This window comes from Trichogramma pretiosum, unplaced genomic scaffold (genome assembly GCF_000599845.2).
Source record: "Trichogramma pretiosum strain Unisexual culture from Peru unplaced genomic scaffold, Tpre_2.0 scaffold72, whole genome shotgun sequence".
Taxonomy (NCBI): domain Eukaryota; kingdom Metazoa; phylum Arthropoda; class Insecta; order Hymenoptera; family Trichogrammatidae; genus Trichogramma; species Trichogramma pretiosum.
In genome coordinates this window covers 542270-557849 of record NW_019640833.1, presented here as the reverse complement: position 1 = coordinate 557849, position 15580 = coordinate 542270, and the positions used below count along the sequence as shown (strand labels likewise).

Below are 15580 nucleotides of genomic sequence, written 5' to 3'. Positions count from 1 at the left end.
GAAGTAGTGAAATTGACGAGGCAAAGCTTTTAGTCAGAAATAGATAACGGGCGAAAAGTATATAGGGCGATCAGGGCAGTCGGTGCTACGTCGATTAGCGCAAAAACGCGGCTAGCTTAGTCATCGACATTTTCTCCTCGTCGACGACTCTGTCGTGCGCGCGCTACAGGCGATGTATCTGCTCAAATTGACGACAGTTCAGGAATGAAAGTTTTCGCAACAAAATCGATACAGCGAGGAACTGATAGGAAATGCGAGGGACGCTATGAAATTACAATGTCGAGCGTGAAATGCATTACGTTATGGCTCGAAAAAAAAAAATAAATAAATAAAACTAATATTGTGCATAATGGGAGTCAGAAGCACATCAGTCGTTGCTAAGCACGAAATATACCCTTGATCGCGTTGATAAAAAAAATTCCTCGACGCGATCGAGCTCGAAATATTATTCACGGTTCGCATCAAGTGTCCTTATTTTATGCCTTACGCATTCATAGAATTAGTTAATTTAGTCAAAGATAACCATGCATGATTTTGAGGTTTAACCAAAATATAAAAACTAGGGAGCCGAGATTCCATACCGCTTGGCAAATAAATGCCACCCTAATGTGTAGATACGAACGATCTATAATGCGAAGACAGTTCCACGATGAAAAGTCTGTTCTCGTGTCGAGTAATCATATACTTTATGTGAATTGCGAAGGATAAGTTGAATTTTTCCCAAAGTACGGCATGCCTCGCTCAACTTGCACTAGTTGGTGATTTACGCAATGAAACTCATCGAGTTGCAGCGAAATGATTAATTGGCATTCATTTTTTCGATGCTCGACTCGAATCTCGTTACCGAGTTCGAGCGATATATTCGATCGAAAGATTCCAGACTCGGATGCAGGAAGGAGGACAATGGATTTCTCATGCAAAGGCGGCAGAGTCTCCTGCCGACGACTCGGCGCAAAGCAGTAGTAGCAAGAAAAACGACGAGCGTCAGCGATGAAAACTTTTCGACTTTCATTACGCTCGGCGAGTTATTTCTTCTCGAATTGCTCGTATATACTCTCGAGGAGCCGACGTCAATCTTATCCTTCAACTCTTGGTCTTTGCTGTGCGCGCGTATATTAAATCTGCGCGACTGCAGCAGCAGCCATCGCAGAATCCGTGACTATCGTTCCCATGAACTGGTGTAGGCGTCGTAGCAGCTGTATAGAGAGCTCGAGCAACCCTTTCAATCAATAAAGTCCATCGAGTCACGGCCCAATTGGGATCCTCCCGCTGTATACACACATATATAACTGCAGCACGCGTAAAATCGTTATCATGGAGCGAAGCTATGTGTGCATGTATGCGTGCGTATGTATCAGCGGTAACACCCCCGTATCTGGCGGAAACGTTTATTTCGCAGCGCTGGTATAGGCAGTGCAATTTGCCGGATCCGACGCTAGGTGTCGCGTCGAAACAGCTGGGACTCGAGATGGGAGTGGTGTAAATAGTCGTTATCGACCGCGCCTAACTCGAGAGAGAGAGAGAGAGAGATGACTGCTACAAGCTCGCCTCCCTCTTTCTATCTCTCTCGATAAATATGTATGCACGTCTGTGTGTGTTGGTCCTGTACAAAGTTCGAGTATCTGCTACGTACACGAGGGGTTGCTATGCGCCGCGTACACACATACATGCATATTCTAGTTATGGCTCGTCTCGTCTCTCTACTTCTCTCTCTCTCTGCACGTCTATTTCTCGCTGCTGCGGCTGGAAAAACCTTGACCTTAGTTAGAGTCGTTTGAAGAAGGAACAAAGCTACGAGCAAGAGGATGTTTCTTCTCTAAGGCAAGTTGTATACGCCAACGTCACAGCTGAAAAAGAGCTTCGATACTGAATGGAAATATGCGAGGTAAAGAAAGAAGAAGGAGAGAGAAATCTGCATTCGCATTTATTCAGCTTTCCAAAAATACTCTCGATCGAATTTGCATCGCATCTATCGTATCGAGGAATATCTCGACGAAAGGAGTAAATTTGATTTGTGGGAATGTAATTTGCTAGACGTATAGACGGTCTCAAGGCTTCGAGTAGGAACGGCGAACGATGTTTGAGAAATACTCGAAATACTCGTATAATAGCTACGGTATAGTCGCTCTGGCTCGCTATCTATTTGCACGGCCGACGCTCGTATGTGTACATTGCGAACGCCTACGTACGCACGTATGCGCACGCATACATGCAGTTTGGAGAAAATTGGATTGCTCGCAACGCTCAGCTGCTCCGATCGATCATCGAGACCGCATCGAGAAATAATTAGAAGAAAAATCCTCTCGTTTCGGCTCTTTCGAAGACTCGATTAAGCAGACTGCTCTCAAAAGCAAATTTGCGCGTGCCTACGAATACACTCGCCTCTTGATCGCCTCGTTTTCTCTATTCCGAATCATTTGGTGCTCGTTTCACGTGAATTGCAAGAGGAGCATACTTTTTGACGGCCTAATCCTTTTCTCATTACCTACTTCTCTGTCTTATTTTTCGATCGAACTATTTTCCTGCACAGCATGCCGAGAGAATCGCTCCGGCGAAGAGCTTTTTTGCGAGCGTTAGCGCGTTTGGAATCAACCTTCTGTCCTGCACGATATTACGAATGATTCGATTGCACGCGAAGAATAAATTCCGTACACGCTCGCACTTTCGATTGCTCAATGATATTTTACGAGCCTCGAAATTGTCGAGTCGATTGTTATTATCAATGGCACCTACTGACCCTTTTTTTGTGCTCAATGAGACTTCCAACGCGTCCTACATCTGTACCTTGAAAAAAAAAACAACATACACGTAACCCTTCAAAATTTAACACGTCCTTATTCGTGGCAAATGGTAGCTTTTTACATATCTAAACACGCTCCTAGCAGAAAGCGAGAGAGAGAAAGAGAGGAGAGAGCGTCGGCACACATACGCTATATACTGCCTCTCTTATAGGCGTTTCCTTTTGTCCCTCGTTCTTCTTTGTTCCGACTATAACGCATGCTACACCTCTGCACATCTACATGCACGCATACATATCCAGTCCTCCTATGTGTATGCGCGTACAAACTGCAGAGTTTATTCGTTGCGTAACGACGCAACGCTTGGCTCGCGCGAGGCAGTAGCAGTAGCAGCGCAAGCCGGAGAGTATATAGTCCTATATAGAGTCAGCTGCTTCCAAGGTCGACCGGTTTAGAAGTCAATTTAATCGGCCCCAAAAAAAAAAGTATACAGAGAGAAGAAGAAGCGCCCGAGCTGCTGCTGCTCTTGCCTGCGCTTATATGCTCGCCCGTACACGCCTTCGTGCTTTTTTTTACGAGCCCCGATTCGCAGAAGAGTTTCGGGCCAAAATTTTCCTTCTCGCTCTTTCTCTTCTTTAGGGCGCGTAATTGGGTCGTGCGAGTAAAAGATAATTTCAAGAATCTCTATAGCTGCTTAAAAATTAGCTCGGTGGCAAAGTTTAATGATGATATTGGGTGCGGATGAGCTCGAAGCTTTTGGAAAAAGAGAGCCGCTCGAAATGCGAGCTAAACTTACGCCGCGTATTAAACTGGACTGGCGGACGTTGCGGAGCGAACGACGTCATCCTCGAGGCACGAAAAAGTTATAGTCGTAAGCTCTCGAGTCGGCGCTGCATTCAGGAAGTCGTTCGCGAAATTATTTCGCGCTGATCAAAGTTATATATAAGCTCAAACGATCCAATCGGCTTACGATTATGCACGACTGGCTTGATTCGTCGATTGCATTTTCAACGTCCAATCTCAAAGTCCGTGCGAAATCGATATAAAAAGAATGACACTATAAATTAGACCGGTGTTATCAACTATGACTCGCACCCAAGAATGCAATATTCATCTTATCTGATCTTTATTAAAAAAGTCAAAGGAAAATAAGTAGGCGGCTTAATTGCTTTATATTTAGCAGATAAGCGCGAGCGATAAATTTTCTTCCGTTTTCTAGCGGCAAATTAGTTAAGCTGATAACGATTATAATCAGCCCCGAAGATATAAATTTTCGCCGCGATGCATTAGTGCATTGTTGCGTTTATTTCGACGTTTTACGATATTACTCGGCATTATGTGTATGCGAACGAATTTGCAGCGCTGGCCAGATCGTCGTAAATAGCGTAATTATATCGTAATTCGTTAATGTAAACATAAATTTGGACTCGTCGGGAGTGCTTTATGCTGCAGCGCGTGTACGCGAGCTGGCCACTCGCGGCAGGTGTAAAAATATAAATATATCGTCTATATATAATATATACGGCCGGAAATTGCGGTCTTTTGTCAAGCAAATTATATTAGTCGCAGCTTATCGCTATGCATAGAGCGCACGAATTGTGTGCGCGAGTTTTTCGATACAGAGAGAGAATGTAGAATGTGCGAAGTACGTCAAGGTCGCGCACATACGCGTGCATATTATATGCACGCGGCACAAAAGAGACAGCGCGGGTATATAGTCGGGCGCACACAATATCAGCCGAAATTCTATTAATGGAACTGCGGGACCGATGCAGCAGGCCTGCACGGCCGACATATGGCCTTTTTTTTACGCTCTTTATTCGAAAAAGCTCGGCGCGTGCTTTAACGCCACGTTGCAACGCGATGCTACACGTATGTGCGTAAAGGCAGTTCAAAAAGCGAACTGGGTTCAATTACGATCTGCAATTGTGAGCGCTCAAAAATCTCGAGGGACACTTTTTAATTTGGAATTTTCCTCGGCTACGCGCTCTCGTCGGTAATACCAATAGCCGCGTACTGTATACGAGTAAAAAAATCGATGTGATCATCGAACCTTATATACTTTGTATGGACATTAGAGCTTCGCCAAGTCCAACAGACAACGAGCCGTTGTAAGTAGTAGTTAATTACAGCGGAGATGCGCGCGCGACGAATGGACCAGAGTCGATATGGCTTATGCCTTTTATTAATGAATTACTTTTACAATTCTTTATAACTTTTTCCCCCCCTCAAGCGTGCAATTTCGTTAGAACAATGAAGTGGCGGGCGAAGTGGTCTTTGAAGTACATGCATCCGATACTGCAGCCATGGCTGGAACGCATCTAGGCAAGCTCGCTCGAGTCGCAATGCATACATCGTCTATCGACTAAAATACACTCTTCGCGCACTGTTGTCTCGATTATAAAAAAATATATGACAAATTCGAGGACTCGCACGCGCGCACACACACACGTAATCGCAACGTTGCAGCTTATTCGTGAGTGAAGAATCGTTTATTAGTCGCTTATGTGAGAAAATTAGCGCGAGTGCGTTAAGGGAAAGATTGTCGAGTTTTTTTCCTACTTTGCATTTTACGACGATCAATACCTTTGTCGCTTGTCGGAAACTTTTAGTTTGTCGTACAACTTATTGAAATAATCTCTTTTCCTCGGGCAAAATCACACGGGTCTTTTGCCCAAGAACAAAGAGGTACAACAAAAATTATGTTATAAAAAAAGGGAGCAAAGATGTATATTAGACGCCTACCTTTTCTGCAGTCTCATTTGTCCCTTCTTTTCTTTTGTTCACAACGACCCGACGCTACGTTCGTTACAACAAACTGATACAAAGACAATCTTTCTCTCTCTTTCTAGGCGACAAAGAGTGCGTGTGCGTGAGCGGGCTCGAGAGCGAGGAGTCGAGCGATCGGAGCAGCGATGCGTCGAACAAAGTTGGTTCTCGTTGTCCAGAGCGGCTCGGCTATAATACCGGAGCTTGTCTCTCTCTGTTTCTGCACGAACCGGCCTCCACGATGGTCTATATCCTTCTTTCTTACCGGTTGTTCTCTGCGCGTACTGCAGCAACGCGCAGTCGCACGCCGGCTCCCCACTCGCCGGAGCGGGGCCAAATAATTTTACATCTAAAAGCCGGCCTTGATGGCACCACATCGTCGTCTGTCTCTTTCTCTCTCTCTCTCTCTCTCTCTCTCTCTCTCTCTCTCTCTCTCTCTCTCTCTTTCGCTCATCGTTTTCTGCACACGCACGTATAGATTTGCGTTTGCGCGCGTGCGCCTCTATGTATCGGCAGAAAAAAAACGTAAAAAAAAAGACAAGTACATATCGAACTCGAGCTGCTACGTCTCGCCGAGCTAGCTCATCGCCGGGGCGGCTGCAACGATGCGAAGCTAAGAAAAAGCCATTGCAGTGTATGAAAAAAACTCGCCTAGGCTTGAATCCACGACGAATATGACTTGGCCTTACGATATATGCCGTTTCGCAGCCCCTAACAGATCGCTGACTATCGTGTATACGTGCATTTACTCAAGTGTATATATATATGCGAATATATAGCACACACACGCACACACTTGCATACAAAACTACACGCATGATGGATATGTACAGAGAAACAACCCAAAAGGCGACGAGCTCCCCTTCTTTCCAAGATTTACGCGCGCCAAACGCATATACAGAAAGAGAAAGGAAGACTCGACGGCGCGCATGTATACCTATATACATACCCGGCTGCATGAAGTTTTTATTGCTCGAGCTGTCTGTACACGTGTACGAAAAGGGCACGCGGCAATGGTATTAAGGTTTCGTGAAAAATCCAGACTTTTTCTTTGATAGCTGGTTATTTTTCAATAAATATATATTCAATTATGCTGTTAATAAAAAAAGAAAATTATAAAAAAATGTGTCCGCTTTATAGAGATTAAAAATTGTTTTAATTCAGACGTTAAGAATATTAATGCATACTCAATTTTCTAAATACGTCAGTCAATTATTTGTAAGAAAAGTCTTTCTTTGTCAATGTTTTTAAGCTAAAGTAGTAACAAATGAAAGAAAAAGAGGGAATAATGATACTCTACTATGTACATTAATTATATCAAGTAGATATACGCGCTCTGAGAGGGCTTTAAATTTTTAATGCTAGGCAAGCGTTTTAAATATCTTGAACTAACGAACCGACCAAGTCAACATTTGCGATGTAGAGAGTTCCGTATGTGTGTGTGCACCTTAGAAAGAAAATATTGATGAATTTCGAAAGAAAATACGGCCGGAAGTGCTCGTTGAATAACGAGCTGCCACTTGCAATTAAAAAGTCTGAAAGCTTGAGTGCTATCCTTCTCTATGCACGTACTTTCAACGTCTAAAGTTAAGTGAACAATTTTTCTATCATTTTTTTTGGTCGGACATATTTTTTTGCACCAACGATCAATATTTTTTCCACGATGCGCCATTATTTACAGTAAAATCTATTATGTCGCTTTTGACTGTCAAAAAACGAAAGCTGGCAGAAGAGGCTATCGTAAAATTATTTTCCAAGAAATACGACGGCAGTTGGTTTTTTGAGAGGATTAATTTTTAGCGCGGATGAATTGGAGCGCATTTAAAACTAATAACAACTTATAGACAAATACAATTCACAGGCGATGAAGCGATTTTATAGGTATCGGAAATTTTTATGGTAAAGGTCGATGCATATACGTATAGGTGCACGCGAGCAAAGTTAATGAAAAAATATCGCACGTGCGACGAATTGGATAAGCGTAGAACATATAAAAAGTTCGTAGCATATCATCGGTACGAGTGTGTGGTCTGCGTGTATAATATATACGCTCGCATAGTTTTGCCTCCCCCCTCCCTCCCCCTGGTCGACATATCAGTTAAATGAAAAAAAAAACTGAGAAAACTAATATTCTCATCATCGCTCAACATCAATACGGTAGCTATTGTTAAAACGCACACATATATACAACCAGTTGGACACATTTGTGTGCGTGCTTTCATCCAGGCTCTCTTTCTAATGCGGTACCCCTTAATCTGCATATACATGAGAGAGAGAAAGAGCACACAAAGCAGCTCAGGAGCAGGAGCGTTTTAATGCAGAACGCGAATAAACGAAATGTAGGTCGCGCTCTGCGATTCACTCGTGTGTGTGTGTGTGTGTGTGCGTGTGCAAAAGGAGAAAAAAAAGAAGAAATTACCACGCAGGGCAGCCCCTCTAGTGTAACACATATACACTTATAAAGGCTACCATATACCAATCCACAAGGGCTATGAGGCACGCATATATATAGGCGCATATACGTATGTGCAGAGCGACGTTATGTAGGCACTACAGAAGGAACTGCAACGCGGGAGCGCGTGCGAAACCAGTATATCCTGCATCGAGCGAGCGCGTCTCTCAAACCCGACTATATGCGTGTGCAGTGCGAGTAGTGCCAATCCACACATACGCGTGTATATTCCAAAGGGGAATTCGCAGTACACGTGTGTGCAAGCCCTTACGCTTACACGCATATCCACTCGCATACACACGCACACGTATAAATACACTTTTCTCTCTCTCTCTCTCTCTCTCTCTCACTCGCTCTCGTTCTATCTCTCACGCAAACGACACGTGTCTGAGCGTTGTTGCCAAATTTCAGCTTCGCAGCTTTGCCAGGACCTATATATCTATACGCGAATTCTACGTGCATTAGGTCTTCTCGTTGGCGATGAGCTTTCTTCTTTTTTTCTCTCTTATTCTTCGTTTTAGCGGTTGATTTTCGTTATTTTTTTCGCTCTTTTTTTCAGAAATGCAGTGCAACGGCTCTGCGTGTGTGTCTCGCATATGGCCAGCAGTATGTATATAAAGTATATATACCCAGAGAGATATGGTCGGTCGCGAACAAAGGATGAACGAGCGAATTTCTTTTTTGGCTGCTCAGCAGAATTGGTATATATATCGTAGGAGTGATTCACTTTTTTGGAAGGTTTGAGAGAAAAAGGGAGAGTGCGAGAGGCGACTTCGACTTCGTAATGCCTTCTTCCCTTTCTTCTTTTATTTGCAATAGGAATTTTTTGCTCTACGAGGTATATTAACTAAATACGAACCCCAATTTTAAACGATGTACCGTAAACAAAAATAATATTAATAATATGTATTAATAATTTTATTAATTTCGTGCTATATTCTCGAAATTCGACCAATGAATTCAATGCCGTTATGCATTATTTCAAATTTCATTAGTGCTTTCGTGTGATTGACAATTACTATCCAGCTTCATGAGAGGCATTATCGCTCAGGAAATAAATTACTGAGAATAGAAGAGTTAAATTATTGGGACGAATCGTCTTTGATTTTAAATACATGGATTATGAACTTTTGGAATAATGCCTAGTTTTTTTATAAGATAAATTATCAAACGAATTTCAAAATAAGTTTTCACAGCTACTTAAAAACCGCATAAGAGAGAAAAGAATTAAAACGTATATAGCTAGTGATTTGATATTCGCATAGCAAAACGAGGAGAGAAAAGAGCCGCAGTGACCTTCACCGAGGTCCTGATTTCTAGCTAGCTGGCTAGCTAGCTGTAGTTGCTGCTGCTGTTGAGGGAGGAAGAGTTCATTATATATTTTATAAAACTATTAAATTCAATTCTATTATGATGGCAAATCAAAAGATAATAACAAGGTGCAGTTTTTACGTCAACAAAATTGAAATATTTGGAGTGACGAAATACTTTATAGCTCGAGCAAAAAGTGTATTCAGGCCAAAGAATTACCATTCAAGGACATTAATTTTTTTTTTTGCAGTAAACCATTCAATTTCTTTGAAGTAGATAACAAATAGTTGTTCTTTTTGACTGTTAATAAATTGATTTTCCAGAAGAAAAAAAGACATTAAAAAGTATATAACTTTAGTTATGACTTCATAATGATAAAAAAATTATAAAATTATATTATTTCGGCAAAATACTTTGGAAAAAAATGTTGCAAAAGCCAGAGTATTTACTTGTGTTTTCACGCAAAGTGGCCAGATACTTAAACAAACAAAAAACTTATAGGCGTATCATCCCTTTTTCAGACACATAGGCGCACTGCCATCGTATGACTTCACCTGTACTTCCTAGAAATTCGGCTTAGCATTGCATGCACACGTGATACAAACACACATATTATATATGAGGTAACTTCTCATCATCGTCAGAAGTCAAAAAAGCGGGGAAGGTGCTATTAAGCATAAACCCACATTGCACCTGTACTTTTCGCCAAGCATGATTTATGCGTTCAACAGCTGCCATCGCACTCATTGCGAAGGATTAAAATCTTGAACACGACCAAAATTGTGACAAAGACACAACTCACTATTCCTGCGCGAACAAAATATATAGCTGAAGATTTTTTTCGTTATAAAGATGACTTGAATTTGCAAATAATTTCAAGGTCTTCGAACAATATTACGATAATACGCGAGGGCTGAGCTTTTACTTTGTCGATGTCTATAAATTTTTAACGAGTGTCAATAATAGATTATATCTAAAAGCTCGTCTCATTGAACAAAATTGATTTTCTGTATTTTTAGTTCTACAAGCGAGAGGCACACGTCATGCATCATTTTATTGGATATTTAATCTGAGGTTTTTTCAATGTACATAATCAATCATGGTCATACTGCCCACGTGGCTGTTAAAGCTCAAATCAGTAGGAGCAGATGATCATGCGTTTGCTATAATTTACTTTCAACTACTCTCACAATCTGTCATTTTGTGTTATACAAGCTTTCAGCATCTCTTTGTTGGAATGCATGATTTTCCTTTTGATGTACCCTCGAGAGATCCGTACGTGCCAAAAGCGACTCATCCGCGAGTGCGTGTGCGTGGGAATTTACGTATACTTGAGTCCACGAGGAGTCTGCAAGGGCATAAATAGTCAAGAGAGGTGCAGAACGCGACCTTGGCGGTTGACCTTGACCGCTACAACGTCATCCCTTTGCTCAGGCATCCCCTCCCAGCGACCAAAAACTCACCGCTTGATCCTTCGACCTTCTCTCTTTTTCTCTTTCTCTCTCATGCGTTTATCTCGCTCTCCAGTATACAGCACAACTCTTTTGCTATCGAATGTTACCTTCCCCTTTAGGAATCTCCCCCACTGCAGCTGGAACCGCTGCTGCATCGATCACTTTCTCTCTCTCCTCATTTCTACCCTATTCAGCAGCTCCAAGCTCCTCCTTTAATCACTAAGATTGACGCGGAAAGAAAGTGTTTTGCATGAATTCAGTTTTTCTAAATTGAATTATTTATTCACTTTTTCTCATATTTTCAGACTAATTAGAATATAAAAAGACAAATTAATTGTAGTCGTAATTATAAAATGCTTTAAAAATTACCTCAATTATATTAAAATTATAGATGACTATTAGAGAAATACTTTCAAAGCATTTTAATTTTATGATTATATAATTTAAAAAGTATATTCAAGTCACACAAATGTAGCTGTGTTTGTTGTTGATAATGATAATGTACTTTCAATTTTTATAAGACCAGTATTCAAATTAAATAAAGTATTAATTCAATGAGTTTGGAACTTTTTACTTTAATAATGCTAGACAGTATGCAATTCTTATTAGCTTAATAGAACTTTTCATTAAATTTTAATGCATATAAATAATTCCACAATTGTACCTCAATTATAGTAATATTTATAGAATCTATTTACATTATTGTTTGTAAAATTGTACCTTTTATGATGGAAAACTGGGGAAATGCATATAATATTATGGAATTATATAAAAAGCGCTCATCAATCAATTTTCAGAAATAATTTTTCATAAAAAAATGAACCTATATCATATTATTGTACGCCAAACTCTAAATTACACATTTGAAACTGCATCAATTTTAATTAAGAAGTTCTAACAACTTGAAACAAATAAGCATAACTTAGCAAAAAGTTGTTAAAACATTTATAATTTTCTCAACGCCAAAACCATTTAAATGAAATAGCATTTTGAGTAACTTCCATAATAAATTATAATTTACAGCTGACTGACTGAAGTACTTGTACACATAAAATAAACCAAAAAACCATAGATCAAAGTCCATAGATTTTACTTGATTATTGTCTAGTTAAACATTGATAAAAAAAGAATAATACCAAAATAGCTATAGAAAAAGTATTCATATGAACGCTTTCAGAAAATTATAGCTATAGTAGTAAGCAAGTTGTAAATTAAAACTTTTGAAGATTTCATAATTACAAATTTGAAACAAAATTAAAGTTTAGTTTTAATTTTAATCCCTCAAAAAAAAAACAAAATAAAATAATTCAAGGTTATGACAAAATATTACATGTCATTCAGACAAGATAAATAATTGTAAAATGAGTTTCATGTAATTCATAACCTTCAATGTAGTTATTGTATAAACAGTAACAAATGAATATTTTAATATTTAAAATAGTTGGACAGACAAAGTTTAAACCGTTATGTAAACATGCTAAAAACATAAAACGTCAATCGCGTTAAACACGTGCCTTTGCCGGCTTCATATGAAGCGTCAAAACTCAAAAAGTTTATGATAAAAGTGATTTAAAACGTACCTCTGTCAAATTTTTTCCCCTCTGGGTCGATGTCTTTCACATTAAAAATGTCCTCAAATAGAACTCCTGCCATTTTGCTTGGTTTATTGTTAAATTAATTATAAAACTTGAGTAAAATATGATCTTTTGGCACTGCACTGTCTTTACACGCACGTGATATATCTATATCTATTGAAATAACGCTGCATCGAACCTTTTCTAAAACAGACACTGTGCGCCGAAAACAGCGCCACCATAGAACGAACGGAATTTCAGCGCACTTGCATCGAAGACCACACAAATCTTCAAACAATTCATTACGATTTAGACATTATTTTTATACTTATGCCTAGGCATTAGTCAAATTCAAATAGAATTTGAAAAGCCAAAATTACCCTCCGAATCAATTATAATGAATCAAACTTCCTATTTGAGCCTCTAAAGATAGGGATTTTAAATTACAAGAATTTTCATTTCACAAACTTTTTGATAACAATATATTTGTAGCTCATGAATCATTAGAGAGATATAGAAAAAAATAAATATAAAAAAAGATATGAATTATTTTATCGATAACAAAATAACAAAACAAAATAATTTTAAATTGGCCCCCCAACGAACAGTTGGTGTAACTGGCCGTTACAAGCAGCACTGCTCTGCAGCAGACAAGACTAGCAGACTATTAAGCGGCGCAGTCGGCAATCACAACTTAACCTTTATTCAATCAATCAGTAATTTTCACCACGCCGCGTATGAATTAATCAACAAATTTATTTTCTCACCATGTCGATCGCAAATCAAGCAACGGCAAAAAGAAGTAAAAATGCACCTTTGGAAGTGTCATCCAAAAAGCCAGTGTCTCAATTTCGAGCAATTTCGGCTCCAAAAAGAGAAGTGAGGGACCCAAGATTCGACAATCTTTGTGGAAAATTTAATGAAAAAGCGTTCAAGAATGCATACGCATTTCTCGATGATCTTAAACAACAAGATTTGGTGCAATTGAAGGAAAAATCAAAAACTGAAACAGATCCAGAGCAAGTCAAAAAAATTAAATATCTCATTCAAAGGCTAGAAAATCAAATAAGAGAACAGAAAAGAAGAGAAAATAAAGAAGAAAAAGTGCATCAGGAAAAGCATGAAATCGCTGAAGCCATTAAACAAGGAAAGAAACCTAATTTCAAGAAAAAATGTAAGTTTTTATTCTGTTTTGAAATTTACTCTCAAAGTTCAGTGAAAATAATACTTAATTAATTTTACATTTTCAGCTGAAAAGAAAGTGCTGGATTTGGTTCATCAATTTGAAGAACTCAAAAATACTGGACAATTAAAAAAGCACATTAAAAGGCTGCGCAAAAAGGATCGAGCTAAAGACAGAGATTTTAAAAAAGCTGTAAATAAGGTTTAAGATAAAACTAAGAGACAATAGCTTGAGTATTTTGAATAGTATTAAAGAATAAATGGTTACGCTGTGTGTATATTGTAAAACAAATTTATAATTGTGTGATTTTATAATTGGGTAATATTTTTTAATATTGTTATCAAATTTAGATTATTTGGATTTACTATAAGATATATGAAATATAAGAAAATATATTATAAAAATCTCCTTTCTTTCTATATACCTTAGATATTGTATTTATTATTAGAATTTCATGAATAGTTATGTCCATCCAGATGAAATAGATTTTAAAAACCAAGTTAACATACGTACCTGTTGCCGTTACTGGGTGCCACTGCATTATACGACTAATTTTCAAATAAAATTAAAAGAAACTGATAAAAAATTAGATTCAGGAACGTAGGATAATGAGTGTCAAGGCTCATTGAAGAAAACATAGCACACATGCTACGTTGTTATGTTCTTTTTTTTCAATTATGTATTTTTTATTTAACATCAAAAGTAATGACACTTGGGTTGGACAATGTCTCTCGTTTGTTCATTTCATTTTTCATTTATTTATTAATTTTTTTTGTTTGTTTCTTTATTATTTAATTTTTTTTTGTTTTACCTTAATTTAATTCGCGTGTGAAAACTGAACTTATCTTTATAGTAATCATACGAAAGGAATAGTCAATCAGAAATTATAAAGAGTTTTGTTGGGTATATAGAGCAGTGTGTACGTGATTTTTATTAATGTTTATTTTTCTTGCCATCGTTTAATCCTCGAGTTATTCTCCCACGATCTCTCTCTCGTTTCGATTTTAAGTCACACAACGCAATCTCTCGCAAACTACTGCACATTGCGCATTTTTCCCTCGGAGCGCTCGTCGTCTTCCTAAATGCATAGTGGCGCATTTCTCGCGTGAAATCTTTTTAGTCTCCGAAGACTTTTTCTCCCCAATATTCCAGAGCTCCGAGTATCGCTACCACATTAGTCGTATGCTCGTTGGCGATTTTGCATATGGCCTAATGCAAGCGAGGTCGGAGCTATCGAATGTTAAGGAGCGCTTCGTGGGACAATTTTTACACAGCGAGCTTGGATTAGTCAAGCGAAAGAAAAGCTGCGCTCTCGAGTGCGTTGCAGTTCTTTACCTTTTGCCCTTCTTTTTATCAATCACGTACCCTCTTTTTAAATTGCTTATCCGCGTTTTCATCGACTCACGTCCAGATTCATTGTGGTTATATTTAAAATATGTACAATATTAATAAAATGTCTTTATCTCGCACCGTACTTCATTCAACGTCCCAATCGTTTTAGCCGCGATCGTTTAGTTCTCTTTCTTGTAGCTCGTCGTACGATGTACCATTTTTACACAATGAGCTGCGATTTTTTTAAATTCAGATCATACGCCACGGTTGATTAAAAGCTTTAAGCAATTTGCTTTTTATCCACGTATAAAAAATCTCAATGAGACAATTATACAAGGCACGCGTGACGTTTGTTTCTACGTTAAAAAATCATTCCATATTCGCATGAGGTTTTCGTTTGCAGTCAAACGTCAGGTTCATATGATTCAATTCTAACTCCAATCGAAGGAATAATTACGAGCCTTGAAGAAGGGTTTTTTTTTCTCAAATTAAAAAAAAGACCTGCGCAATTTGAAAAAATATCGAGTAAAACAAATCGTTAAAAGATTTTTTTCAATACGTGCTTTCAGAATATTAAGCTTTACAAATATATTAGAGTTAGAGGTAAAAGAAAAAAAAAATGAAATTAAGTTGTGGCGTAAAGATCTCGAGTTACAAATGATCGTAGTTGATCATATAATAACCAGTTAAAGTCCATCCCGCTCAACATTCACACCCTATCCCTTGATTTCAGAGACACGATCAAGTTGTACTCTTCGTCACTTGGC

General features: G+C 38.7%; 2 protein-coding genes across 2 annotated transcripts in view; one reads left to right on the top strand and one right to left on the bottom strand.

Annotated features, from left to right (window-relative positions):
- LOC106656232 (DNA-directed RNA polymerases I, II, and III subunit RPABC3) overlaps positions 1-12557 on the bottom strand; it is a 48057-nt gene extending 35500 nt beyond the window's left edge. Inside the window, exon 1 of the mRNA XM_014377043.2 lies at positions 12305-12557. Coding sequence (XP_014232529.1) covers positions 12305-12377 — 73 coding nt within the window. The 5' untranslated portion in view covers positions 12378-12557. The remainder of the gene's footprint in view (positions 1-12304) is intronic.
- Positions 12558-12951: 394 nt separating this feature from the next.
- LOC106656172 (ribosomal RNA processing protein 36 homolog) lies at positions 12952-13885 on the top strand. Its single transcript, XM_014376876.2, has 2 exons — positions 12952-13472; positions 13549-13885. The coding sequence occupies exons 1-2, from the start codon at positions 13067-13069 to the stop codon at positions 13686-13688; spliced, it is 546 nt and encodes a 181-aa protein (XP_014232362.1). The 5' UTR covers positions 12952-13066; the 3' UTR covers positions 13689-13885.
- Positions 13886-15580: the final 1695 nt, after the last annotated feature.